The sequence below is a fragment of the Cricetulus griseus genome, chromosome 5, assembly GCF_003668045.3.
Source record: "Cricetulus griseus strain 17A/GY chromosome 5, alternate assembly CriGri-PICRH-1.0, whole genome shotgun sequence".
Classification (NCBI taxonomy): Eukaryota; Metazoa; Chordata; class Mammalia; order Rodentia; family Cricetidae; genus Cricetulus; species Cricetulus griseus.
The window spans coordinates 119,825,475-119,852,936 of record NC_048598.1 but is presented as its reverse complement, the minus strand read 5'-3'; the positions used below and the strand labels follow the sequence as shown (position 1 = coordinate 119,852,936).

The 27,462-nt window shown below is 44.4% G+C and overlaps 2 protein-coding genes and 1 pseudogene across 6 annotated transcripts in view; all 3 read right to left on the bottom strand.

Annotated features, from left to right (window-relative positions):
• The window catches only part of Numb (NUMB endocytic adaptor protein), a 104,245-nt gene extending 104,096 nt beyond the window's left edge, over positions 1-149 (bottom strand). For all 5 annotated transcript variants that reach the window (XM_027418454.2, XM_027418458.2, XM_027418457.2 and 2 more), the window contains exon 1: positions 50-149. The gene's annotated coding sequence lies outside the window, so the exon portion shown is untranslated. The remainder of the gene's footprint in view (positions 1-49) is intronic.
• A 7,832-nt stretch (positions 150-7,981) lies between these two features.
• LOC100772565 lies at positions 7,982-8,366 on the bottom strand (annotated as a pseudogene).
• Positions 8,367-22,204: 13,838 nt separating this feature from the next.
• Heatr4 (HEAT repeat containing 4) overlaps positions 22,205-27,462 on the bottom strand; it is a 34,793-nt gene continuing 29,535 nt past the window's right edge. The window contains exon 17 of the mRNA XM_035445013.1: positions 22,205-22,568. Within this exon, the coding sequence (XP_035300904.1) occupies positions 22,416-22,568 (153 nt within the window). The 3' untranslated portion in view covers positions 22,205-22,415. The remainder of the gene's footprint in view (positions 22,569-27,462) is intronic.

Here is a 27,462-nt window from a genome sequence, read left to right as displayed (position 1 = left end):
CCGCCTCGCCCGCCTCGGCCGCCACGCTCGCTCGCTCGCTCGCACTCACCTGCCGCTGGCCCTGCACAACTCCGGCGCCTCAGACTCTACCTCCGCCGCCAGTAGCCGCCGAGCGCCACCACCTCCCCCATGACAACAGGCCCGCCCCATACCACACTTCCAACTCATCCATTGGGTGGAGGGGCGGCGGTTCTCTGCTACGATTGGTTGCCGATTCCTGCCCGTCATCGTGTCTTGACCGCCCCTTTTCCTGGACGGGGTCTTCGCCCCCGCCCGGACCTGGACCGGCCTAGATCAAGCTTTAGTTGTAATTGGTTGACGATTGGGCAGTTCGAAGTTATGATAGGCTACCGACAGTGTCTGTTAGCTTGACTGACAAGGGGTGTGATGGTCACGGTTGGTTCAAGCCCTGTGCACAGACAGTTTGGTTGCGCAGTAGAAAGCAAAGAAGGGGCAGACGCTCACGTCCGAGGTTACCGGGAAGGGTTAACTCTTTGTTGTGGGGCTGGCGCTGTAGACGCTGCCTTCTCTAGTTCCCTTCCTACCAGGGGAAACAACTCTGCCCGCTTGCGGAGGTAGCTCTTGCAAAACACCGACTTCAGAGATCGTGTTTAAGAACGGTCTGTTTCCTCAGCAGAAAGGTATCTGGTAGATTAAAATTTGACTCGTGTTTTCTTGAAGTTTCCTTGAAGTTCATTCCGGTAGTCCCCATGCTGTAGGTTAGGGGCAAAGTGCGGCCCTTTATTAAGCAGTAGTCCGCTCCCGTTGCAATTATAAATATCGTCCAGAAACTGAAGTGTCTGTCACAAGTGAGAGTTCTCCGGCTTCCCTACCCACTCTCCAGGGTCTGCCGAGTGACCAAGCAGCCATCAGCAAGTTTTGAATAAACGGGCAGCGACTTAACCTTATGGTGCTTTGGAAATGAGAATGTCACCACCCCAACCCCCACTTCCCTACAGCACTTGGCTTTTAAGTCCAGCAGTTTTTAAATAGCAATACTAGTTGTCCGGCAGATACTACCGTCTGCCCGCCCCCCTCTCCTCCCTTCTTTCCCTCCTCTCCCTCTCCTATTCCTATACTATTATCTACTCTTCTCTCTCTCCTTATCCCTTTTCCTCCTCTCCCTCTCCCTCCCTCCGTCCTCTCCCTCCTTGTCTACCTCTGCAGTTCCTAGCAGTCTAAATTAGAACCATTAAATGAATTGTAGAGGTTTTTTTCTTCCTTCACTTGGTACAATACACAAGAATAAATGATTGCATTTCTTATTCATTTGGGTACAAATCCCAGTAGGCACTTTTGAGAAATCTGCTGTTGCTATAAAAACTCTCTGCTCCTAGAAATATACTTGTCATTAGCCTTCTCTGCTTTTGTTTTTCATTCCTACAGCTTTGCTTTTCCTGCTCCTAAGGAAGAAAATGCTGGCCTGATTATTCTTTGGATTTATAAGTCAAATTTAAATGTACCTTCTCCACAACTCCACCTAGAATATGCAAACCCGTGGTGGTAAATTTTAAGAAGGCCTGCAATCTCAAACACAAGGTCTTATAATGAAGGCCTTCCCGTGGAACCAGGAGCGGACTTTGGAAATTTTGTACTTTGCCCCTGCCTTTTTGCTGTAACTCGTTTCATATCTCTTCTATTTATTAACCTTCTGCCCTTTGCAGAGTGAGCTAACTAGAATCTAAAACTGTACAGCTTGCTATGGGAGTGGGGGGGGGGCTGTCTATTTTCAAACCTGTATTTTTAGTTGAGTTTAAATAAACTGCACATTTCTATCATCAAACTAAGCGGGAATTATTCCTCCAGTAACTATGCATGACAATAAGGTGTTTTTTTTTTCCCTAGTTATCTTCCGGAACCTTCTTCCCCTTTCTCTCATCCTCACCTTCCAATTTAGAAATAACCTCCCATTCAATTCAGTGACTCATAGAAAATCCATAAAAGGAAACTAGAAAAGCCAAAATAACTTCAGAGATGTCTGAATCATTTCACTGAAGGAAAGACCATGCACTGACCACGATAAGATAGAAGTCAAGACATAAGGCCTGAGCTAACAGCTTAGAACACGTGAAGTGAAACGTGCAAATAGGAAGCTGCCTGGTGAGAGTGCCGCATCCAAACATCCTTTTACACAGCCTTTTAATGTGTCGCTAAGCCTCCTTCTGTCTAGCCTTGGCGGTGTGCCGTACTACCAATTTTAGAGCAAGTTAGAAGGTAATTAATGTCCTAGCATATAGGAAACAATAACGTCATAGGAGGGCGTGGCCATTATTATGGTACTTGGGTAATAATGGCTCTCGCAAAGCCACAGTGACTAGGTGCCATACAGAACGTAGAATTAGGCCAGTCTCATTAAGGGGACTCGCCATCTAAGTTTAGGAACTCAAATTGCTATCACAAAAGTTGGTGGATAATTGCCACAAAGGTCAACCACTCATTATTTCAACCTCTAAAGAACAAGGTTTTCCTGAGTGCTTTTGGTCATTCCTACACATCTACTTCTATCATTCCGCTTTGCAAAATAGGAGAAAATTTAAAGTAAATGTATATGAAGAGCAAAAAGAGGGAAAACTTTAAATAAAGAAGGCTTTAAAACCCAAACTTTGCCTGGCGTGGTGGCACACATCTTTAATCCCAGCACTTAGAGGCAGAAGAACTCCGAGGCTGATCTCTAGAGGAGTTCGAGGCTAGCCTGGTCTACACAACAAGGACAGCCAGGGCTGTTATACAGAGAAACCCTGCCTTGAAAAACAAAAAACAAACAACCCAAAACACACATATTTTGAAATAACAGAAGGCTGTTATGTTATCAAAACTATGCAGTACCAGGAAGAGTCTTGTGTGAAGCCTGCGTTTTGATTTTATACATGCACAAGGTAACCCTATAATATAATTGCCCTGGCAGTTCTCCTTTTCCTCCCTAGCTGTGTGTACTTTTCCACCACCCCCAGCCCCCACACCCTTAGGAAGCTCCAGCACTGGAGCCTAGCTGTCTGCAGCTTTGTGTTGTATGACTGCCTGCAGAGTGGTGTAGGCGTTATCTGTCCTGAACCTCTTGATTCACACCGTGATGGCAGGTATAGTGAGGGCAATGTACCTTTCCTAAACACCAACTGAGTGGAGAATGGAGGGCTCGGTGTGGCACCCCAATATCTGAGGAGTACTATAGTTTCCCCAGGGGCCTTCGAGGTCAGTATTACTTTTTTTCCTTCTGCCTTCTTTTTACAGTGTCATGTTTCAAGAGAACCAAGTCTCCTCTCTTTTTTTCCTTCTTTATTTATTTATTTTTGGCCTAAATGAGTAAAAATCCCACCTGGGATAGCTCTATTTCTTGCCTGTGAAATTCTTCAACACCTCCACCCCCACTCTAGACACAATTCCAGTTCCAAATGGGCTAGAGAAGTAAATCACTCTAAAAGCAGACAAGGGCCAGAGCTACCTGCCACCAGCAGTTGGAGGCAAGCCCAGATTACTTGATAAGAGGTAGTAGTTTCCTGAGGTGGGGATCTCAGAAGGTACAGGCTAACAGGGAGGAAGGAGTTAGAACGAAAAGAGGGATTTGGGGAGGAGAAAGAGGGAGGAAAGAAGAGACCAGACCTGATAGGAAAAGGTAAGGAAAGCTAGAACACTGTCAGGAAGCCCATGAATGCTAAGCCAGCTTGGAGGCCTGCCCCTCCCAGCACTGTCTGTGGACTTTACACCGGTTTGCCGCTTGCATAAGAGCACCGATAAAGTGCCATGTCTGCCACCAGTTAAAGGGGATGCAGCCTGTAATACTCGGGTTCCATTACCTCTTAGAAACCCATCCCACATTCAAAGCCTGCTGCTCTGGCAGATTACATAGCCAGCCCAAGCACATGTCTTCATAAAGGTGCGCTGTGGCTGAACATAGGGAGAAGATGAATTTACTGAAGACCTTCCAGTATATGGAAGTGGCAAGCTGTTTTCCACGCTGGAACCAGGCACTGCAGTTTCAAAGTTCAAGGCTGTTTCATGGATGAGAAGGGGAAGGGGCAGTCTATGGAAGGGGCTGTTCTCACAGGCAGAGCCATTTGCTTTCTTGTTCCAGAGTGCCTGCGATTTTTAAATGCCATATTATACCTTATTAGTAAACATTCATTTTCATCCTCAAGAAAAATTGTGTGCCCCTTCTACCTGAGCTGCATGTTATAGGTAAAATAGTATGCTTGTTTATGAAATGGATGAAGTGTTAGCTCATAGTCTGGCCATTGTGCTATTGAAAGGGGTCCCCTAGTTACTATCATCAAATCTATGGGTGGACCAGCTATTCTTCCACAGCAGGGAGTAGGCCAAGCAAAGTACTTAGCACCATTTAAACTTTTGTCCATTCCTGTTTCACATGCGTGCAGAGAGTTTCCTGGAAACATGGCTACTTTCCAAAGATTTCTCAGAGCAGAATGCCTTCTAGGACTCTCATGCCCCAGTCACATGGAACCTTACAAGAAGGTAAATGTAAACTGGGACTTTGCTTGCTTTGTTTTGTTTGAGACCCAGTCTCACCATGTAGCTCAGGCTATCCTCAAACTTAATGGCAGTCCTCCTGCCTTAGCTCTTCATGTATTGTGACTGCAGGTATGCACCACCATACCAGGCTTGACATAATACTGTCTTAAATCTAATGCATATGCCATAATTTTGGTTCTGCCATTTACAAACTGTAACTGTAACTTTGGGAAAGTCGATTCATCTCCCTAAGCACCAGTTTCTCGTTTACAAAATGAAATTTGCTGTGTAACAAATCACCCCATGATTTAGTAGCCTAAAACAACAATTATCGTTTCATAGTTTCTTTGAGTACAAAATCCTGGAACACCTTTTCTGTGTCCCCTAGCCTTGGCTCTCTCCTAAGGCTGAGGTCCTCCCATGCATCTGCTTCTTGGCTCTCTTGCATGGTCTTTGGCAGGATTAAGTTCCTCACAGAATTTACTTTAAAGCCTTGGTTCCTCAGGAGCTTCGGACAGCCAGCTTCCATCAGTGCCTTGCCTTGGAGACTTTTTTGGGATCCTGACATAACAGGGCAGCTTACTTCATCAGAGTAAGCAAGAAGGCAAGAAAGAAGGCCAGACAGAAAATGCCACCAAGACCGAGGTTAACAGTCCTTTGTACCCTGATCAAAGAAGTGATGTCTCATCACTTTTGCCACATTCTTTTAGTTAGTAGTATGCTATTAGGCCTACATTTAAGGGGAAGAACTTACACAGTATATAAACACTGGCAGGAGGCTTATTATCAGGAACCATTTTAGAACTAGCCTACTTTAAGATGATAATAGCTTTTACCTGAATGGCTCGTTTAAAAATGAAATGAGAGAATATATGCAATTCAGGGCCAGCGTATATAAGGCAATGTGTAATGTAACACATTGTAACTATTATTACTATTAGTGTTATTATTGAGTGTATATAATGAGTGGTTTTCTCTCCTGGCCACTAGAAGGAAACCTTTCATGAGGAATAAATGAGATAATATAACATCATTCCATCCTAACACATCGTAACTCTTTAATAGCCATTAGTTATTGTTTAAAATTATTAGCGTGTGACACCTCGTTGTTTCTTTAAGCTATTGGAAGGACATACTATCAACTCTGGTGACTTTTGCAATTTGATCTAATTTCCATATGCTGTGTTCCACTGTTGAGTGGACAGCCTACACTTGCCTGAGCACAATTCTAGATTTAGGCTTCATAAACTATAACCAACAAAATCATAACCTAGTCTGATTTCCTGTTTGCCCTCTACAAAGGAGGGTATCCTCAAAACATGCAAGACAGGCTAATCATGAGCGCTCCTCCAGTCCAAAGAAACATGTCCGTCTGGCTCCATCCAGGTTCTGTGGAAGGGAGGGCGGGTGTGCCAGGAAGAATAAGCAGTGTCATAGAGGTGTGGTCTCTGCCCTTCCAGAGAGAGCTGATCGCTGTGGATTAGGACCAGAGAAAAAGGAGGCTTCCTGCATCTGCAGAAAGAACCAGGCACTTCCACACCTGGGTTGGAGCTGTGCTGAACTGTGAGATGAGATTGGGTAATAAATAGCGATTTTAGAGTTAGAAAATTGTAAGAAGAGTCCAGTTGGCAACATGATCACTAGAAGGTCAGAGTGATCTGGCAGGCCTGGGTTGAAGCTAGCTTCCTTATAAGGGAGGAAGATATTGAGGCTTGGCTTATAGCCAGAGAAAGGAGGAACTATAATTAAGAAAACCCCATTATTTTGGCTTTGAGTCATTTCTCAAGGCTCACCCATGACTATTATACAAGAAGACTTTGGGGGGAGGATAAAATTACTGAAGTATAAATGGTTCTTAAACCAAAACTTCTGTTCCAGCTCCAGCCTGAGCTACTTAGCAAAAAACTAACCTCAAAAAGTAAGCAAGCCAGTAAGATGGCTCAGCAGGTCAAAGTGCTTGCCAGGCAAGCCTGGACCTGAGTTCAGACTCACATGAGGGTGGAAGGACAGAACTGGTTCCTGAACCTTGTCCTCTGACCTTCACATACATGATAACATGTGATGGCACAGGTACACACATAAATTAAAATTACAAAAGAAAGCAAAGCTCTGTAGATAGACAAAGTCTTTGCAAATCATTCCATCTCATCTTTTCAGGCCTGAATAGCTGTTCACCACCACCACCACCACCACCACCACCCATATCTTTCTCCCTCCCTCCTCTCTCCTCTGCCACTCATATTTCACATGCTGTATTCCATTGTGTTAGATTAGCCTCACAAATAAACACGTTAGGAATCTCCAGATTGGAGCTGGCCCCAAATCCAGACTCATCGCTAGCAGCATCTGCTACAGAGATGTACCTCAGAGCTCAGTAAACAGTCCCAGGTAATGCCGGTTCAAAATCAAGTCACCTGAGGGGCAGGGGACAGAGCTGAGTCAGTAAGCTGGCTTGTCTAGCCCGCACAAAGTTCTGCACATAAACTAGGTGTGGTGGTGCCCTCCAGTAATCTCAGCACTCCGGAGGTGGAAGAGAGAAGATCAGAAGTTCAAATTCATCTTTATTTGCATATCAAGTTCAAGGCCAGCCTGGGTTGTGTGAGACCCTATTTTGTTTGCTATTGTTTTGTTCCTGGGAGATCTTTGTTTTTGTTTTTTTTTTTCGAGACAGGGTTTCTCTGTAGCTTTGGAACCATGTTCTGGAACCATGCTGGCCTTGAACTCACATAGAACTGCCAGCCTCTGCCTGGAACTAAAGGCATGCACCACTACCACCCTGCTGAGATCTGTTTTTTTAAAGCCCACAGACTTTTCTGAGTGCCACATTCCCAACATGACTGCATTTGTTCACAGAGTCAAAGCAGAAGTTGCTGGGAATGGTCCAGAGGAGTAAAAGGAAGGTATGTACCAATGTCAAGTTCCTTTTCCGGTGACTCTCAATTTTCTTCCAGTTCCATGTTTCCTCTGTTTGAGACAGAAGAGATTTGTGAGTTTCAATACCTCTTAGTATTTTGAGAAGACCTCTGTCTGCCCCTTAGCAGACTGGCCAGTTTTAGAAGGGAAAGAGGACTGGCCCGCAGGGGATGTTGCCTTCATTATTTACTCAGCCTTTTCCTATACTGCAGTGAGAGCAGCAGCCTCCTGGTTTCACCCTCAGGAAGTGTATTTAGTGGTAGGCTTTCTTTCTTTTCCTGTTAAGTTTCCTGTGAAGGGACATCAATGCCTTTTATCAGCAAGAGATAAAAAAGGATGTTGTCAGTCAAGACAGACAAACCTATTTCCCATCACAGACACAGACCATCCTGGTGGTGTAGAGAATTGGGTCTGATATTAGAAATAACAAAAGAAGCCGATTTTCTTTTGTGCCTCTGGATATGTGAGTGTGGGGTGTGTGTGCATGACCACGCGTGTGCACATGTGTATGGAGACCAGAGGTTGACAGTGAGTATCTCTCCATCTTTCATTTTTATTTTCTGGGCAAAATTGCTTTACTAGAGTGCCAGAATCATAATAGGACTTAGGAATTAGCATTGCGACCCTTCTTCTTGCCAAAGGTGGACACAGCGTTAACAAAGCGACGGTTGTACTGCATTCGCCGCTTAGCCGGACCTGTCTTCTCCTTTTTCTTCTCCTGTTTGGCCACCTTGGGAGTTTGACCTCTCACTTTTCCAGGACAAGCCAGGGAACCGCACACTTTACCTCCCAGCATGTGACCAGCTACTTCCTCTGCGCCACACTGGCCTAGGGTGACCTCATCCTCTGGCGGCGAGCCAGCCAGAAGCACGACTTGATCTTCCCGGCAATGCCTTCCAGTGAGGCCACATGAGCTTTGGTCTGGGTGACATCTCTTGGCCAGTCACCTCGAGAGTGTGTAGTTCCTGGGCGCGTACAAAGAGCTGCATGTTGGCAACTAACCCACGGACTCCGAAGCTGCTACGTCGAAGACGGAGTCAAGCCATCTTTCTTTCTTTCTTTTTTAACATTTCCTAGAATTATTTTATCTGTATGAGCATTTTGCCTGCATGTTTGTTTGTACACCACACGCATGTCTAGTGCCTTCGAAGATCAGAAGAGGGTGCTAAGACAGGTGATCTAGAGTTAATGATTGGTGTGAAGCAGCCACTATGTGGGTGCTGGGAACTGAACCTGGGTCCCCTGAAAAAGCAGTAAGTGCTCTTAACCTCTGAGCCATTGCTCTAGGTACTTGATCTTATTTTTGAGATGAACTCCATCACTGAACCTAGAGTTCCCAGTTTTGTCTCGACTGTCTGGCCAGCATGCTCCTGTTTTGTCTCCCCGGCTCTGCATTTATATAAACATGCACACTGCATGCCAGCCCTCAGAAGCCCAACTTCTTTGTCTGTTTCCCGGATGCTGTCTTCAATCTTCCACCTGCAGTTCATATTCTAGCCCCGCCTCTATCGATATGATAACTATATCTTCCCCTTGAGTAAAACGTCACACTCTCCCAAAGTTGCTTCACATCGTGTAGAAACAAAATTGGCATAGCCTAGGAGTTATATTGGAGTGTTAGCATGAGGAGGCAGCTTGGGGTTTGTTAAACTTTTTATTTCCTGGAACTCTGACAAGCCACATAGCTTTTACCCAAAGTGGGATTTCGTTTGCTCATTCCCACTCACCCAACAGATCATCCTCAAAGACACTGCTGTAGGGGCCCCAGCATCACCTCTCAGGCAGCACTTGACTGTGTTTCTGTGATGTACACACGCCTCCTGTGGGTAAACTCGCTTAGTTCCCCTCCATCCTACAGTGTGGCAGCTCTGTGAAAGCAAGGACCATATCCTTTGTACTCACGACTGCCTCACTCAAGGTCCAGCCATCAGTAGATTGCTAAGTGTTTAGTGAGTGAATGAGTGAGTCAGAAACTGTCTCTAGGAGTAGCCTTACCACAGTCATTTATTTTGGGGTCTTATAAAAAAAAAGAGGGAGAGAGAGAGACATGTGCTAATTATCATATCATGATCACTGGTGGTTACACTAATTTGTAGGTGAAGGGACAGCGGTGAAGGGTGACTAAATAAAGCTCCCCACTAACTAGTATGTGTGGTCCATTCCAGAACTCGGAATTTGGGATCTCACTGCCTGTTTCTATTGCGCTCCTGTAGACAGAGCCATTTCTTTGGGAAATGCTGTGTGGAGTTGCCTACTGCCCTCCCTATTGCAGACTGCAGGAAATTGCAGAACTAAATTTCTTCAAACTTAGCAAAACCTTCCTGGTCTGAAACTAAAGATCCAGGCCTCTCTGCGGTTTTCACTTTCAGGCTCAGAGAGGGGTTTCCCCACCTAGCGTCTGGGCTGAGTCACCCCTTCTCCAACGAAACAAGTTAACTCCCTTAGGATGGGTTCTGGAAGTAGAGCCTCAACCTTCTAATCCCCTCCATCCTTTCAAGCCAAGGTTCACCGCCTAGGTCCTTCTTCTGGGAACAAGAGGGCAAGGCAAGAGGAAAAAACAAAAACAAAAAACCAAAGTTCTGTTTCTCCCTTCCTCCCAAGCTCATGTTTTTTCTTTCGTCTTTTGCCCGGAAGAAGGAAGCTGGAGAGGAAGAAGGAAAAATAAGCAGGAGGACACAATACTTTGACAGAAGGGGATGGTCTGTCTGCCTAGGCAGGGAGAGATAAATTGGGAAGAAGGGTAGGTAACGAGAACGTGAAGAATCCCCGCAGAGTCTTCAACATTTCTCACATCCAGGACAGCTGAGGCACAGCCTAGTTGCCAGGACACCAGAGAACCCAAAAATGCAGTCAGTGGGAGGCGATGACAACTGAGATGCTGGCAGATCTGATGTAGGGCCCCTAGAAAAGCTGTGCCTTGTAGGAGCATCACAAACTGTGTAAGACTGGGTAGGCAAGGGTGGGCGTTCAGTGTGAGACCTTGGATCAGAAGGCCTATGCTATTTCCAGCTCAGCAGCCAATTTATGGGGAGGGCTCCAAGCAAAAGATGAAGGGCAGTGATGTGGCTTAATCAGCTCCCTCGGGGATGGGCACTGTTTTCAGAATGCTTTGAAATCTCTAGATGAAAGGAAGTGCTAGGAGAAGCTATCATTACTTTGAGTTCTGATCATAGAGGAACCAGGGTGTTTTTGAGTTCCTGTATTGGAATCAGAGACTGGCCGAAGTATTTTCATCTTGGGTAGACTTAGAGAGCTTTTTTCTAATCATATCAGTTGACAACAGGATCAATGGTAAGGTCCCTTGAGAATACAACCAGATAGGTTAGAGAACTGGCTTAGTGGATGGGTTAAGAACGACTTGCAAAGCCTGGAGTTGGGATCTCAGCAGCTCCAGGTTCAGTGAGAGACCCTGTCTCAAAGGAATAAGGTGGGCAGTGGGACTCCCAATGTCTTTCTCTGGCTTGGTCTCTCTGCATGGACACAGTTGCATACCTACACATACATGTGTACATACATGACAGAAACACATGTGCATAGACCACACATATGCCTGCATACACACACACACACACACACACACACACATAAGAAAGAAGAAATAAGCAGAACCTTGTCAGCAGAATATAGCAATTTCCAAGTAAATTCAAACAAATTTTCCAGGCAGACTAGTTTTCACCAGGCCAAACTAACCTAGGGGAAGATGCACAGGCTACAACACTCTCTTATACTTTTACATGTACATAAAGCCTGCTGAAAAACTGGGACTTGGGCTAGATCTAGTGATATGTGGGTCTCTGGAAGCTGAGTCAGGAGGATTGCTTGAGTACAGAATTATATATTAGGGACAAACCAGAGCCACATCAATGGGTCCTATCGTACACAAACAAATCATCATCAATAACAAACCCACTATGATTCACTGAAGGATGCTTGGAGATTCCAGAATGTTTATGTCAAGTGTGGCTATGGTCAAATAGCCTAATAAGTAAATAAATAAAAATAAGAACAAGATGATATGTGCAAACCAGATCCTTGTGTTTGACAGACCCGTGATTTTGGTATTTCCCCTCTTTGTTTGTCCCTTTATACTGGACTGTGAATACTCCATCCCATCCCCTCTTCTCCCTTCTATTTCTGGAAGCACCCAGACTGTTGTTTCAAGGGACACTTTGCTACATAGTTCTCCAGTGAAATGATATTCTATTTCCTAATCTCTCCAATACTAACAGGATGACTAGACTCAAAACAGACCTTTGATCCAAGCCTGGGACAAGCTCATACTTGTTGGGATCCACCTAAGAAGCAGGGACTTCAGGTCATAGTTATATCTTAGGGAACTGGGACAATTTTTTTTCTGCTTTTGCATAAAGTGCACAAAGATCTAGCTGATGCTACTTGTAAACTGAAGAGATCTCAAGACCAGGCATGTGATGCAAGCTCTCAGGAGAGAGGAGCTGAGTCTAAGGATCATAAACACCATGGGCAAAATGAAAGGTAGGGAATGCAGATGTCAAGTCCCAGGATTTCAGTGTTCCGAATTCCAGTAGAGTTAGGCTTAGGATGTATATGTATGTATACTTACATATACATATACATGTGCATATACATATATACACACATATATACACATACACACATATACATACACAGAGAGATAGATCAATGGACAATAGATGGCAGGTAGGTAGGTAGATAGATAGATAGATAGATAGATAAAGGAGAGACTATTCTTTTAAACTGTGGGTAATAACTGCACAGAAGTCATTACCCAGAAAGGTGATATAACCAGAATACAGAAAAGATCTGAGCAAATTTATAAATTACAAAGCCATGAATGAGCAAGGTTGTATATATCATTAAGGGGCTACTTTGCAACATCAATCCTGTGTGAGAACCCTAGGCTCCTCTACTAGTTCCAGAGAATTCTATTGAGTTGGTTAAACTGGAGTCCAGGGACCTAATTATAATTGGGTTACCTGAACAACCCATCCTCCAAGGTTAAAACAAACAAACAAACAAAAAACTGTCAGAAGGCCCCCATAGATCTGACCCAGCCTGGCAATCAATGTAACTAACTGCTTGGCTGGTTCATTCAGAGACAGACACAGCTGGTGACCGGGAACAAGCTCCAGAGTAGCCATTAGATTCAGAATCTGCAGTTCCAATCAAGCACTCATAGTCTTCTACTCCCTGGCTCAATTAGAGCCTTCCCTTGAGATGGGTGAGGACTCCCCGCCTCTGGAATAAATCAGAGGCTTTTAGAACAAAGAATTACTACTTTTGGAAGGAAGTCTTCAGAGTTGCTTACTCTGAAGAGTCACAGACTTCTTCATACACTCCCATGGCTCCTCTTGGACAATGTACTAGGCATTCTTTTTTTTTTTTAGGGAATATTTATTGATTAAGAGTTATATACTTTCTTAGGTGTCATGGTGAGTAAAACCTCTCACTGCACAGGCCTGACAATCTGATTTTGGTCTCCAGATCCCACAGTGGAAGGACAGAACTGATTCCTGAAAGTTGTCCTCTGACTTGTGCGTGAACACGTATACACACACAGACACACACAGACACACACACACACACACAGACACACACACACACACACACACACACACACACACACACACACACGAATATTAAAAATATTTTAAATTACGTACATTCTCTAGGCCAGTAGTTTACTTATTGCTAAGGATACAGATAAATAAATTAGATAGTGGTAAAACATCAGACTAAGAGATCTCAAGTCCCTTAGCAACCTAGTAGGCTAAAAAACAAAACAAACAAAAAAAAAAAACAAAAAAACATTTTTGGGCTAGAGAGATGGCTCAACTGCTAAGAGCACTTGTTGCTCTTGAAGAGGACCTGGGTTTAGTTCCCAGTACCCACATGGCAGCTCACAACCATTCATAACTCCTGATCCAGGGGATCTCATATCTCTTTTGATTTCCAAGGGCCCAGGGCATACATGTGATATACATATATACAGACAAAACACTTATGCAAAATAAAATAAACAAATTTTCTATAACATTTTTAAACTATGTTTTATTCTAGTGGCTGGAGTTAGTGAAACAGCCATCTCAGAAAACTAAAGAGCCATTTTCAACGAGTGATGGTGGCACAGGCCTTTAATCTCAGCACTCAGGAGGCAGAGGCAGGCAGATCTGTTTGTGTTCGAGGCCAGCCTGCTCTACAGAGCGAGTTCCAGGATAGGCTCCAAATCTACACAGAGAAAGAAACCTTGTATCAGAAAACCAAAACCAAATCAACAAAAAGCAAAATAACAAAAGAGTCATTTTTCCCTGCCTTAGAAGCCCAGCATTTCCGTTCTCAGGTGAGGCCACCTGAGTCCGTGAACAGCCATTCAAGAGAGTGCACACCTTTCCCTCTCAAATGTACCTACAGGTGAAAGATGAAAATGCTCAGGAGACAAGAACTATGTGCCTAGTGCTTACCCACTGTGAGCGACCTAGGCAGAAGCCATTCCAAGTCACATCATCACAGGAACAAACAGGATTCTTCTGCTGTTACACAGAACCTTATACATACATATCAAGTGTTTGTGCTCTGTTCAAAATGAGCAAAAGAATGAAGCCCAAATTACAGGAGTCATTTCCTGTGTACTCTGTATAAGTCACAGGATCTTTGTGTTTATATGTTTGTGTGTGTGTGTGTGTGTGTGTGTGTGTGTGTGTGTCCAGATGTCAATGTTAGGTATCTTCTTGATTGCTTTTGACCTACATTAAAAAACAAACAAACAAAAAACAGAAAACAAAATTGGGATCTCACTCTGTGAGACCTGGCTGGCCTGAAACTATGCAGACCCGGTTGGCCTTTCATTTGCAAAGACCCTCCTGCCTCTGCCTTCCTAATGCTGGGTTTAAAGGTGCACAGTTCCAAGTGTGGTGTCTTAGGGTTACTATTGCTGTGATGAAACACCATGACCAAAAGCAACTCCAAAAATAACTTGGTTAGGAAAGAGTTTATTTCACTCACAGTTCCATCGATTGCAAGGAGGGTAGGATAGGATCTCAAGCAGGTCAGGAACCTGGAGGCAGGAGCAGAGGCAGAGGCTGTGGAGGAGTTCTGTTAACTGGCTTGCTCAGCCTGCTTTCTTCCTTTTCTTCTTTTCTTTTTTTCTTTTTTTTTCTTTTTTTCCTTTTTTGGTTTCTCTGTATAGCTCTGGCTGTCCTGGAACTCACTCTGTAGACCAGGCCGGCGTCAAACTCAGAGATCTGCCTGTTTCTGCCTCATGGGTGCTGGGATTAAAGGCATTTCCTGCCACCATCAGCTTCAGCCTGCTTTCTTATAGAACCCGGAACCACCATTCCAGGGTGGCACTACCCACAGTGGGCTGGGCCTTCCCATATCAATCACTAATAAAATGCCCAACAGGCTTGCCTACAACCTGATCTATCTATCTTTCTTTCTTTCTTTCTTTCTTTCTTTCTTTCTTTCTTTCTTTCTTTCATTTAGGTTTATTTATTTGTTATATATACAGTGTTCTGTCTGCATGTATCCCTGCAGGCCAGAAGAGGGCACCAGATCTCATCGCAGATGGTTGTGAACCACCATGTGGTTGCTGGGAATTGAACTCAGGACCTCTGGAAGAGCAGCCAGTGCTCTTAACCTCTGAGTCATCTCTCCAGCCCCAGACTGATCTTATGAAGGCAATTTCTCAGTTGAGGCTCTTTCCTCTCTGATGCCTGTAACTTGTGTCAAGTTGACAGCACACCTGGATAGACTCAAGGGCCTTGCACTTAAATTGGAGTTCACTGATTGGCTGGGCTGTGCCTGGCCAGAAAGCCCCAGGGATCCTTCTGTCTTTAAGCCCCAATGCTAGGATTATAGATGCACGATGCCTTGGCCAGCTTTTATGTGGATTCTGGGAACTGAATTCAGATCCCTGAGCTTGTACAACAAGCACTTTACCTACAGAGCCGTCTCTCCAATCCCCTGTTTGTTTTGTTGTTGTTTGAAATGACATGTAAGTAGTTCAGGCTGACTTTGACTTTACAGGGTAGGCCACACTAGTCTCAAATTTAGGCTCTTTTTGCTTCAACCTCATACTTGCTAGGATCCCAGGTGTATATGGCCACAGTTCATGTAGTGTCATAGAGTCTTTGGCCCTCACCTTTCTCATGATTGAGACAGTATTCACTTTGCTTGCTTGCAATACAACCAGAAATCATGTTTTAAGAGTCACTGGAGCTGAGCCTGGCCCTATAGGTAACTCACGAATGGTTGCTGTGATGGGATTTACTTGTTACCATCAGAACAGATAACCAGAAACTACCAGGAAGTGACTTATATGGGAAAACTGACATCTAGTGGTGTCTTTTTATAACATGGGCCAAAAGTATAGTTAATTGCTGGCTTGAAATCTTGTTATTGGGTGGAATAACTAGTCAGTGACAGAGCACCTGCTTTCATATGCATAACAATATTTCACTCTCACCGGTGACTTGCAAACTTGGCTGTGTATCAGAATGACATGTGGAGCTTTTTGAAACCCACTAATAGAGGGCATGGTGACACACACCTTTAATCCCAGCGCTCCAGAGGCAGAGGCAGTTGGATCTCTCTAAATTCCAGGCCAGTATGGTCTACATAGCAAGTTCCAGGCCAGCCAGAGCTACATAGTAAAATTGTGTCTCAAAAACCCACAATAAAAGAGAAACATGAGAGCTGGAGCGATGGCTCAATGGTTAAAAGTACTGGCTGTTCTTCAAGAGGACCCAGGTTCATTTCCCAGTACTCACATGGCAGCTCACAACTATTTGTAATCCAGCTCCAAGTAATTTGACACTCTCATACAGACATAAATGCAGGTAAAACACCAATGTACATAAAATAAAAATTAAAAAAAATATTAAATAAAATAAGAAAAAGAGAAACAAGCTAATGTCTCGATCTTACCTTCTGAGAGAATCTGATTTAACCTGCTCAGGCTTTCTCTGCCTTTATCTCTGTTTACATCTCTCAGCTTTTAAAATTTTTCCTATCAGGGACATTTTAAAAAGTGATTTCAATATGTAACCAGAAGATGGACATGGTGGTGGTACCTGTAATCCCAGCACTTGGAAAGAAAAATCAAGTGTTCAAGGTCAGCCTGAGCTATGGGAGAGCTATCTCAAAATGCACACACACACACACACACACACACAGAACTAGGTTGAGAACCATTGCAGTGGCTCATGAAGTAACTATTTATTATTCTCTTCATTGTATAATTGAGGAAAGTAATACACACACACACACACACACACACACACACACACACACACACAGAGAACCAGGTTGAGAACCATTGGAGTGGCTCATGAAGTAACTAATTTATTATTCTCTTCATTGTGTAATTGAGGAAAGTAAACCCCAGAGGGCAAGGTAGTTGCTGCAAAGTCACTTAGTAAGTAGAGAAAATTTGACCTTGATTCTCCCATATCCCCCCATCTGATGTTGTCTTTGCGAAGTTTTTAGAAGTCTGATATACTCTGAACAGTTTCTGCATATAGGAGTCTTTTTTTGTTTTGTTTTTTGTTTTTTGAGACAGGGTTTCTCCGTGTAACAGCTCTGGCTCTCCTGGAACTCGATTTGTAGACCAGGCTGGCCTCAAACTCACAGAGATCTGCAAGCCTCAGCTTCCCGAGTGCTGGGATTAATGGAGTGCACTACCACCACCTGGCTACTTATAGGAGTCTTAAGTAAGAGACAGTAAGGATTTACCCAGCCTGTGAGCTAAAGCTCTGCAAACAGCTTGGGGTTGGTTGGGAGCAGCATAGTCTATGGAAGGCACTAGCTATCTGATATTCTGTTTAAATTCACGAGTTTAAACTTTCTGAGTTCTAAACTCTACTGTCCTACTAATGGATAAATTAGCAATGTGAGGTTAATTCTGAACCAAATTGCTACAAGATAAACATTTAAACCTGTGTGTGTGTGTGTGTGTGTTGTGTTGAGATCAGGAATATATTGGAGACAAAGAGAGTAAATTAATCGTCCATTATTGATGCACACGAAAGAGTCCACCACTTACTTATCTGAGGCACACGTATCTGCCAGGCTTTAGTGGGTGGGTAAAGGAAAACAAAAGGGTCCAAACCCTGATATCTGGGACCTTTTGCTAACTTGGCCTCCCGCAGAGTTCCTCAGAGGACGGGTGACTCTGAAAGGACACTGGAGCAAGAATTTGTTCCAAGCCCATCCGGTACAAACTGAAGCTCACTTCGGACACAGGAAATGAACAGGGCCTCCCTGGGTTGGGCAGGGAAGCTGCATCTCTTAATCACACATACGCACCAGGCCAAAGCCTGCCAACACCACGCTTAAGTAATTGCTAGGACAATTTCCCCGAATTTTATGGTGAATGTTTCTTTGATTGGCTCTTGGCAGCATGTAAGAGCAGGTTGAGGAAACTAAGGTTCAGCCAAGCGAGCAATAGTCTAGAAAGCCATCCTTAAAAAGGCTGTATTAGGGGTCACAAACTCAGCCAGAAGACTGACTTTGGCCCACAGATATTTTTGGCTCAGTGCTAGTTGGCAGTGTTTTCAATATTTTTCAATTAATTGTCAACATTCAGCTCTGGAAAAAATTTACATAAAAACTGATTTTTGTCATGAAATATAGCTGTGTGTGTGTGTGTTTGTGTGTGTGTGTCTGTGTGTGTGTGTGTGTGTGTGTCTGTGTGTGTGTGTCTGTGTGTGTCTATGTGTCTGTGTGTGTGTGTGTCTGTCTGTGTGTATGTGTGTCTGTCTGTCTGTGTGTCTAGGGCTTGAACCTAGGGTCTCATACATGCTAGGCTCTACCACCAAGCCACACCCACCATTCCTCAATATATACTTTTTGTTTGTTTTTGAGACAGGATCTTATATAGACCAGACTGGCCTAGAACTCACTATGTACTATTGGATGAGATTGCTGTCAAACTCAAATTTAAGGAGGACCTTAAATTTCTGTTCTTCCTGCCTTTACCTCCTGAGTGCCAGGAGTACAGGTGAGTGCCATTTTGTCTTGTTTATGCAAGGCTAGGGATCAAACCCAGGGCTTCATGCACACTAGAAGCACTGTCTTGACTAAGTTTCATGCTTAGCCCATCTTCTATTTTCCGACACACCCATGCTCATCACCAGTCCAATGAAGTCAGCAAATGTTTACTGATGATGTAGCTCAGTAAGAAGCAATGAAGTAGAGGGCAGTGAGATCACTAGGTTAGTAAAGGTGCTTGCAGCCAACCCTGATAACCTGAGTTTGGTCCCTGGGATCCACATGGTGGGAGGAGGGAACTGATTCCCAAAAGTTGCCCCCACACACATACACAAAATAATATAACAACAACAACAACACTAAGAAAAGAAATAATGGGTCAGAGTGGGAGGTTGAAATGATACCCATAGGAAATTGTGGGAAGAAGAAAACAATTCTAGCACATGTGTTTTCTTTCCTTCTAGCCCTTTTCCATTGATCGGGTCTATTGAAGCGATTCACTGAGAAATGCTAACCTAGATGGAAAGTATAAACTAAGAGAAACACAAATCTTGGTTTAAAATGGACATTTTTTTCCTAGATCCAGATAAAGAAAAAGCACAGTTGGTTTTTTTGTTTGTTTTGTGGCTGTGTGGTTTGCCCACTGGGCCAAACAGAAGCTTCCTTTTATGTCAGGATGGGGACAAGCCACTCACCTAGTCAACCAGAGAGTTAATGAAAGGGAAGAAAGGGATGGATGAAAAGGAGACAAACTATGAGAAAAGAAAATCAGCCAGCAGGGAGAGGCAGGCCCTTTATGAATGGTCACATTTTGTTAGTATGAAGAGATGAGCAGAACCATCAGGGCTAGGCTAGGGGACACCAGCACCTCTGTTGCCGGGCGGTGGTGGCCCATGCCTTTCATCCCAGCACTCGGGAAGCAGAGGCAGATGGATCTCTGTGAGTTAGAGACCAGCCTGGTCTACAAGAGCTAGTTCCAGGACAGCCTCCAAAGCCACAGAGAAACCCTGTCTCAAAAAGAAACTAAGAAAGAAAAAAAAAGCACTTCTGTTCTAAAGATACAAGTGCTCAACTTTGGAAGCCAGAGAGGAGAAAGAGGCTGCCATTGGCTTCTGCCAAGTCTATCCCTTCCCCCAGCCTTTTCTTCCCCTCCCCTCACCTGGAAGGTCCTTTCTCCTCACTCTAAAACTTGCAGTCTCAAATCTGATTAAAGCTCCCAGGTTCTCACGATTTCCCCAGATCCCTCCTCCCAGGTTACTTCTCCCCAACACCTCCTCCTCAATCCCTCCTCCCCAGGTCTCTCCTTTAGCCCAGCTGCTGTGTGCCTTACAAGTCTCACTAGATTGAGCATATTGTCTTGGAAGAATCTTCTCTGTGTGTATTATAAAACCCCTTGTAAACTCCTCGAGAACAAGGGCCGTTTCTTCTGTTCCTGCTTCATCTCCCATAACGCTGATGGCCTAAGAGACCCTCTGTATTGCCCTGCTGCCTCACAGACTGGAGAGTTCAGTTCAGCTCTCAAGCTCTTGCCAGCAACGCAAAGGGTACACAATAAAGTCCTTTCACTATTAAGCCACAGATTCAAAGATAGAGGGGCTGAGAAAGTACACACACAGAATCCGTCATTGTCTCAATCTCTCCTGGGAGCCAGCGCCTGGAATCCTCAGGTTAGATGTGGAAGTTACTTTGATATACTGTATGTGGCGGCACCTTAGTATTTCATTTCAATGGAATGTATAAACTAGTTGATAAAAAACATGGAACTGGGAGTGTTCCTCAGCTTTTGTTTAGCATGCTCAGGGTCTGGAGTCCTGGAGTCCTAGGTCAGCACTACAACCCCCCCAAAAAACAAAAAACAAAAAACAACAACCAAAAAAAAAAAAAACCCCAATAACAATAAATAGTAAGTTTTGGGTTGCATCAAATGACCAAAGCAGGTAAAGTTTTTCTTGTAGGCTGTTAATTGGTATTTCCTAAAGCTCTCCCCGGTCATGATTCATAGTCAAGAGTTCAGAGGGGAAAATCATTGTTTTTCATATTTTAATGCTGACAGTGCTACCAGAAGAGAAAGTGTATGTTTGGGTGTGGGGGGATTGTCTCACACTGCCATTATTCCTTCCTTCCATTCCCCCTTCTTTCTTCCCTCCCTTCCCCACCTTTCTCTCTAGCCAGGGCCTCAATATGCAGCCCTAGATGGCCTTGAGCTCACAGAGATCTGTCTGCCTCTGCCTCTTGAATGCTAGAATTAAACATGCCCAGCCATCTGCCGTTATTTCCATTACCGAGTGTTTCAGTGCTTTTTGGGGGTATAAATAGCAACCAGTATTTAGGGAAGAGCGCTAGATTCACACCTCTTTTGTATCCTCTTTCCATAGCTATTTTGGGTATCGAGTGCACTTATAGAATTCCATCTTCTGACACAGATACAGATTTAAGCTGCTCCTCAATGCCTAAATCTTTAAAGCATTACATATACTGAAGAGGATTCATAAGGATTGTTAACCAGCGTCGGGAAGTTCTGGAGTTGTGTCCTAGGGATCTAAAATTGTTCACACCCAGAAGTGCATTGTGAAGTGGTCGTGTTGGCTCTTTATTTTTAGTTTTTTTTTTTTTTTTTTTTTTTTTTTTTTTTTTTTGTAACGGTCCTGTGATATTACCTTTATATTTTCCTGTGGGCTGCAGTTAAGGAACTTTCTGTAGAACAAAACTGAACATGAAGACATACACATACATTCACACACACACACACACACACACACACCACCTGGGAGGATTCCTAAACAAACAAGGTACCAGACCGGGCTTCTGAGAGCAATTTGTGTATCTTGTGAAAGATTCCGAGTCTTTTATATGCCTTCTCTGGTAAGATTAATAGGTCTGACATGTATATAGGATGTGACCTTTCAGGTATGTGGAGAAATGCACTCTGCCACTTAGTGTAGAGCCAACATTCTTTAATCCTGTGTAAACAGTGCACAAGAAGAAACCAAGTAGCAAGCCAAGGCTGGTGGCACAGTTCTGTAATCCCATGTATTAGGGAGGCCAAGATAAAAATGTGCCTAGATTACAGAGTGAGGTCAACAATGCCAGCCTGGAAAACCGTCTCAAAACTTCAAAAAAGTTAAAAAGGGTCAGGGATGGTGGCACAAGTCTTTAATATTAGCACTTGGGAGACAGAGACAGGCTCATCTCTTGAAGCTAGCCAAGTCTACGTAGAGAATTCCAGACCAGTCAGGGCTATGTGATACAACCCCATCTTAAATATGTGCGCTCTCATACTCACATGTTAGGCTTGTAGCTTAGTGGTAGAGAACTATCTTCTAATGTGTGAGGCCCTATATTCAATCTCTAGTAACCTCCCCATCCCCCACAAAAAAGGATACTAGAGTAATCAATCAGACATGGAGGCACACCCCTGGAGTGCCTTACTGTGGAGGCTGACGGAGGAGTACTGAAAGTTCATATTCAGCCTGGACCATATAGTAAATTCCAGGCCAGTTTGGGCTACATAGCAAGACCCAGTCTCAAAAAATAGTAATGCAGCCGGGCAGTGGTGGCACACGCCTTTAATCCCAGCACTCGGGAGGCAGAGGCAGGTGGATCTCTGTGAGTTCAAGGCCAGCCTCCAAAACCACAGGGAAACCCTGTCTCGAAACCCCCCCCCAAAAAAAATGTAGTACTGCTTGGCATTGTAATACTCACCTTTAAACCCAGCACTTGGGAGGCAGGAGCAGGTGGGTCTCTGTGAACTTGAGGTCACTCTGGTCTACATAGTGAGGTTCAGGACATCCAAGGCTATGTAGAGAGACCCTATCTAAAATAATAACAACAACAATAGTAAAGCTGATTGGTAAATAGTTTATTTTTGTAAACATTGTGAGGACATTGTACAGTATCAGTGCAAGAGACAGAGTGTGGCCTGTCCACTGTGGCCGGTGTCTAAGAGCAAGAGAAGCATTTAGCCAGATAGGGCAGCTTCCTCCCCACCCCCTTTCCGACAGAGAGAAGATTGGTTCTGGAAGACAATCTTCTCTGATTAATTTGCCCAGCTAGAGATCTGTGTTGGATCCAAAGGGCCCTCTTTCAATCCTTTTTTCCCGGGCAGTCCGTAGATCCTTGAAAAATGGCGAGTGACTTTTCTGTATGGGGAGTTGTACAACAGTACTCTTTATCCAGGGATTCGGCATTTGGGGCTGCACACTCTGCAGAGAAATATTAACATACAGTCCTGAGTGAGAAAGCAGACCAATTTAGCCCAGGTTGCTAGTGTAGCTGGAAGCTATTAAATTCAATAAGAAGCTAGAAGCCTGTCTCCCTTGACTCTGGCCAGCCTAATGTGGATAAGAAGCCTGAATTGATCAGTTAACAAGGTTAGGCCATTTGCATGGCAATTTGAAGAGCTAGCTTGCTTATTGTTCGTTGTTTGATCCCTGGTATCCATATGGTGGAAAGAGAGAACTGAATCCTGCAAGTTGCCCTCTGACTTCTACATGCCTGCTGGTCCTGGCTAATTTTGTTACCTTGACACAAACTAGTCATCTGAGAGGAGGGAACATCAATGGAGAAAATGCCACCAGAAGATCAGGCTATCTCTTAATGCTCAGTTTTGGAGAGAATGCCTTCATAAGATCAGGCTCTCTCTTCTCCCTCCCACCCTCTCTCTCTCTCTGGTTTTTTGAGACAGGGTTTCTCTGTAGCTTTGGAGGCTGTCTTGGAACTCACTCTGTAGACCAGGCTGGCCTTGAACTCACAGAGATCTACCTGCCTTTGCCTCTCAAGTGCTGGGATTAAAGGCATGCCGTACCACCGCCCTGCCCAGGCTGTCTTGTAATGTGCAGTTTTGAAACCATAAGTAATGAGCATTCACGTAATTTATTTGTACACATGACATTTTTTTTGAGACAGGGTCTCATTATTTTGTCCAGGTGGGTCTGGAACCTATGAACTCATGTGATTCTCTTTCTTCAACCTCCCAAGTAATTGAAACTACAGGTGCACATCATAGAAATGAATTTTTACATTTTTATTCTTTAATTTGTTCGTTTAAGATATATCTTATTATTTATATGTGTGTCTGTATGACTACAGGTGTGTATGTGCACACATGTGTACAGGTGCCTATGGGGGCCAGAAGAGAGTTTCCGATCTGCTGGAGCTGGAGTTAGACAGACAGTTGTGAGTCATCTACATGAGGGCTGGGAACAAAACTCTGGTCCCCAGAAAGAGTAGCACTCATTCCTAACTGTTGAGCCATCTCTCCAGCTCTGAGTCAACGTTTGGAAAGGATGGCTTACTGGAAGTAGACGCACTTGATGAAGCAAAGTTTATATTGGGATTTATCAACAATAGTCATTGTTAGAGTACCATGATATAATGGTTCCCTCCTTCTTGTACATTATGTATAGATGTATGTAGGAACACATCAGTATATACATATACACTGGCCCATGCAAGTCATAGGCAAATCCTGACGTGAGGCTTATTTTGCCTGCTTTCTCTCCCCCTAGTCCCATTCATAAACATATTACAGAGCCTACTGTGGTGGCTCTTGCCTGTAATCTCAGCACTGAGAAGACTGAGTGAAGTAAAAGGATCTCCATGAACTTGAGGTCAGACTGGCTACGGAATGAGTTCCAATCTGGGCTATGGAGTAAGAGTCTATCTCACAGCAACAACCTCCCTAATATATTAAGGACATTATTTCAAGTCACTCTACGATATACACGTATGGAGATGGTTATTAATAGCTGCTTCTGTAGTGGGAACTGAGAGCCACAGGAAAAGTGATGAAATTAAAGATAAGTCAGATCCCAAAAGGCAACTCCCAGCTCCAGGGGAAATGAGAAGACAGAGATAGCAGCACGACCCTTTATTTAAGGAAATCACGACGCGTTCAAAAAAGAAAAGGATGAGGTCACAGGAAGTGCTGGGAGGAGAAGATATTTGCACAGCATGTGGAAATGACAAACTTCGAGTCTTCTAGTGGCTAAACACAGGCTCCTCAGCTTTGCAGGCAGAGAAGCCCAGTATATCCCCAAGTTCACTTCAGCCTTGTCCTTCCTCACCTGGAAAGCACTCTTTTTGAAAAGAGAAGTCAATTTCCAACGTCAAATATGATCTGCCCTTTGTCTGCATCTACCCAGGAGACCTAATACCAGGATTCGTCCAGCACACTTTATGTCATCTAGGAAGGAAGCTCTCAGGGCTAGAGGGGGATTGTGGTTCAGTGGTAAACTGCCTGCTGTGCACGCATGAAGACTTGAGTTTGGATCCTCATTACCCACATAACAAGCCAGGCCCCAGGGAGGCAAAGACAGGAGGACCCCTGGAGCTTACTAGTCTACCCAAGCCCCGAGCAGTATGTTCAGTCAGAGATCCTATCTCAAAAAAGTAAAATAGTGACAAAAGACGACACCTGACGTTAACCTCCATGCATGTGTGAGTGAACACACATGTTCACAAATGCACACACACACACACAGACACACTTTAAAAAGGAAGAAGGGACCCGGAGAGGTGACTCACTCATTAAAAAGCAGTAACTGGGGGGCTGGAGAAGTGACTCAGCACTGGCTGCTCTTCCAGAGGTCCTGAGTTCAATTCCTAGCAACCATATGGTGGCTCACAAAATATCAGTAATGAAATCTGGTGCCCTCTTCTGCCATCAGGCATACAAACAGGCAGAATACTGCATATAAATAAAGAAGTAAATCTAAAAAAAAAAAAAAAAAAAGCACTAATTGCTCTTTCAGAGGACCCAGCTTCTATTCCCAGCACCCTTACTATAACCTGGCAGCTCACAGCTAGCTATAACTGCAAGGGGAATCTGTGACTTCTTCTAGACATATGTGGTGCATAGACATACATACAGGCAAAACACCCATACACATGAAATAAGTCTCAAAGAATATTTTAAATTAAATTTAAAAAGCATTAACAATGGTTGTTAAAAAGGGAAGGCTATTCCACCTCCACCCCCCACCCCTCCACCTCCGAGGCCCCTTCTTCCAGGCCCTGCAGTCTTCTCCTAGGGCACAGAACTTGGTAGGACACTGGCTGCTTTAAGCCCCCACTCCTCTGTGCTGAGCAATCCCTTTACAACCTCTCCTAGTGACTTTGTCTGATACCATTCTCTATTAATTTTGTCACAATAATTTTCTGCCTCCTGTCACAAAAATACCTGAAAAGAAGCAACTTTAGGGAGGTGGGGTTTATGTGGGTTTACAGCCCATCGTAGTAGGAAAGGTGTGGTTGCAAGTGCAGGGCGCAGCCAACCACTTCATCACAGTCAGGAAGCAGAGAATAAAGGCTTTTCCCCACTTACCCAAGACCCCACCCAAAGGATGGCACGGCCCACAGTTAGAGTGGGTCTTCCTACTTCGCCTAATCTAAACAATCCCTCACAGCTCTGCCCAGAGACTGGTCTCAGTAGTGATTTTAGATCCTGTCCAGTTGACAATGTTAACCAACACAGATGCCAGAACACAATTCACTTAGGCTTCCATGGGGTGTTTGTAAAAACTCATTTAAACTGCCTAACTCCATCTGCCACCCTGCCACAACCAAAAACTCTGTTCTGCCAGGCATGGTGGTACACACACGTGCTACACACATGTTGTGCCCAAATTCTGAACCCCCAAATCACCAAGAGATCCTTTCCAATGCAAAAGCAAAGAATCTTATTGTTTAATGAGCTAACCCAGTTAACTCGGGCCCTTCATCCATCCAACACACGGAGGCTGGCACGAGAAGGACCGGGAGAAACTGAGAAACCGGGCAGCGTAAGGGGCTTGTCTAGGGGTCCGTCTCAGGATTGGTGTGCTTCCGGGCTTGGACGACCTGTCCGACCTGTCCTGTGTTATGGCCTATAGGCCCTCCCAGGGCAGTTGCTATGCTCTGCATGCCACTGTTAACCACTTCAGTGGTTAAAGAGTGTTTACTGCTCCATCAGAGGACCAGAGATAGGATTCCACAAACAACTGTAACTCCAGCTCCAAGGGATGTGACATTCCCTTCTGGTCTCTGTGGGGACACACCCTTCACACGAACACCCTTAAAAAAAGTCAGAATCTTGAAAAAGAGGAGAAACAGAAACAACCTACCTACTGGACAAGCTTGCAATCTCAGATGGAGGCAAGAGGACCTGGAGTTTGAGGCCAGGTGGACTACGTAGGAAAACACAGACAAACTTGCTTTTCAGAGAAAGAAAAGAATATTGATTACTAGGACCTCAGCCTGTAACCTCAGCCTTCTAAGTGCTGGGATTACAGGCATGAACTACCATGGATTTGTAACTGAGGAAGGAGAAAGGGAAATGAAATGGAGAAAGCCTTAACAATGAAGGCAGTGTTTTGTTTTGTTTTTTGCTCCAGGCCACCACAAGGAATTTCTCTGTGTAATAGCTCTGGCTGTCCTGGAACTCTCTTGGTAGACCAGGCTGGCCAGGAAGTCACAGAGATACTCTGGAGTGCAGGGATTAAAGGCGTGCACCACCACGGCCTGGCCAACCAGGAAGTTCTCGGAAGTGAAGAGAACCATTTATTTTACCAGGAAACGGCCGAGGAACAAAAATTCCTGCCACAAAACTGACTCCAGGAAGCAGACTAAAAAGGAGGAAGCAGGGCGTGATGACACAAGCCTTCAATCGCAGCACTCTGGAGGTAGAGGCAGGCGGATCTCTGTGAGTTGGAGGCCAGCCTAGTCTACACTGCAACTTCTAGGACTACACATAGAGAAATCCTGTCTCAAAAAACAAAAAACCCAAACCAACAAAAACAGAGGGCGGGGCGGTGGTGTTGCATGCCTTTTAATCCCAGTGCTTGGGAGGAAGAGGCAGGCTAGTTCCAGGACAAGTTCCAAAGCTACACAGGGAAACCCTGTCTTAAAAAAAAAAAGAAGGAATGAAGTTGCCTTCTTCTGGGATGCCCTCGTGCCTTGTTTTCTTAAACTGCTCGGTCAACAAGGAATCTTGACCTGGTAGGGACTTTTGCCTTCCCAGTATAGAGTGTAGTGTGTACCACCCAGTAGTTTATTTTTTTTTGGGGGGGGGTTGTCTCAAGACAGGGTTTCTCTGTGGCTTTGGAGCCTATCCTGGAA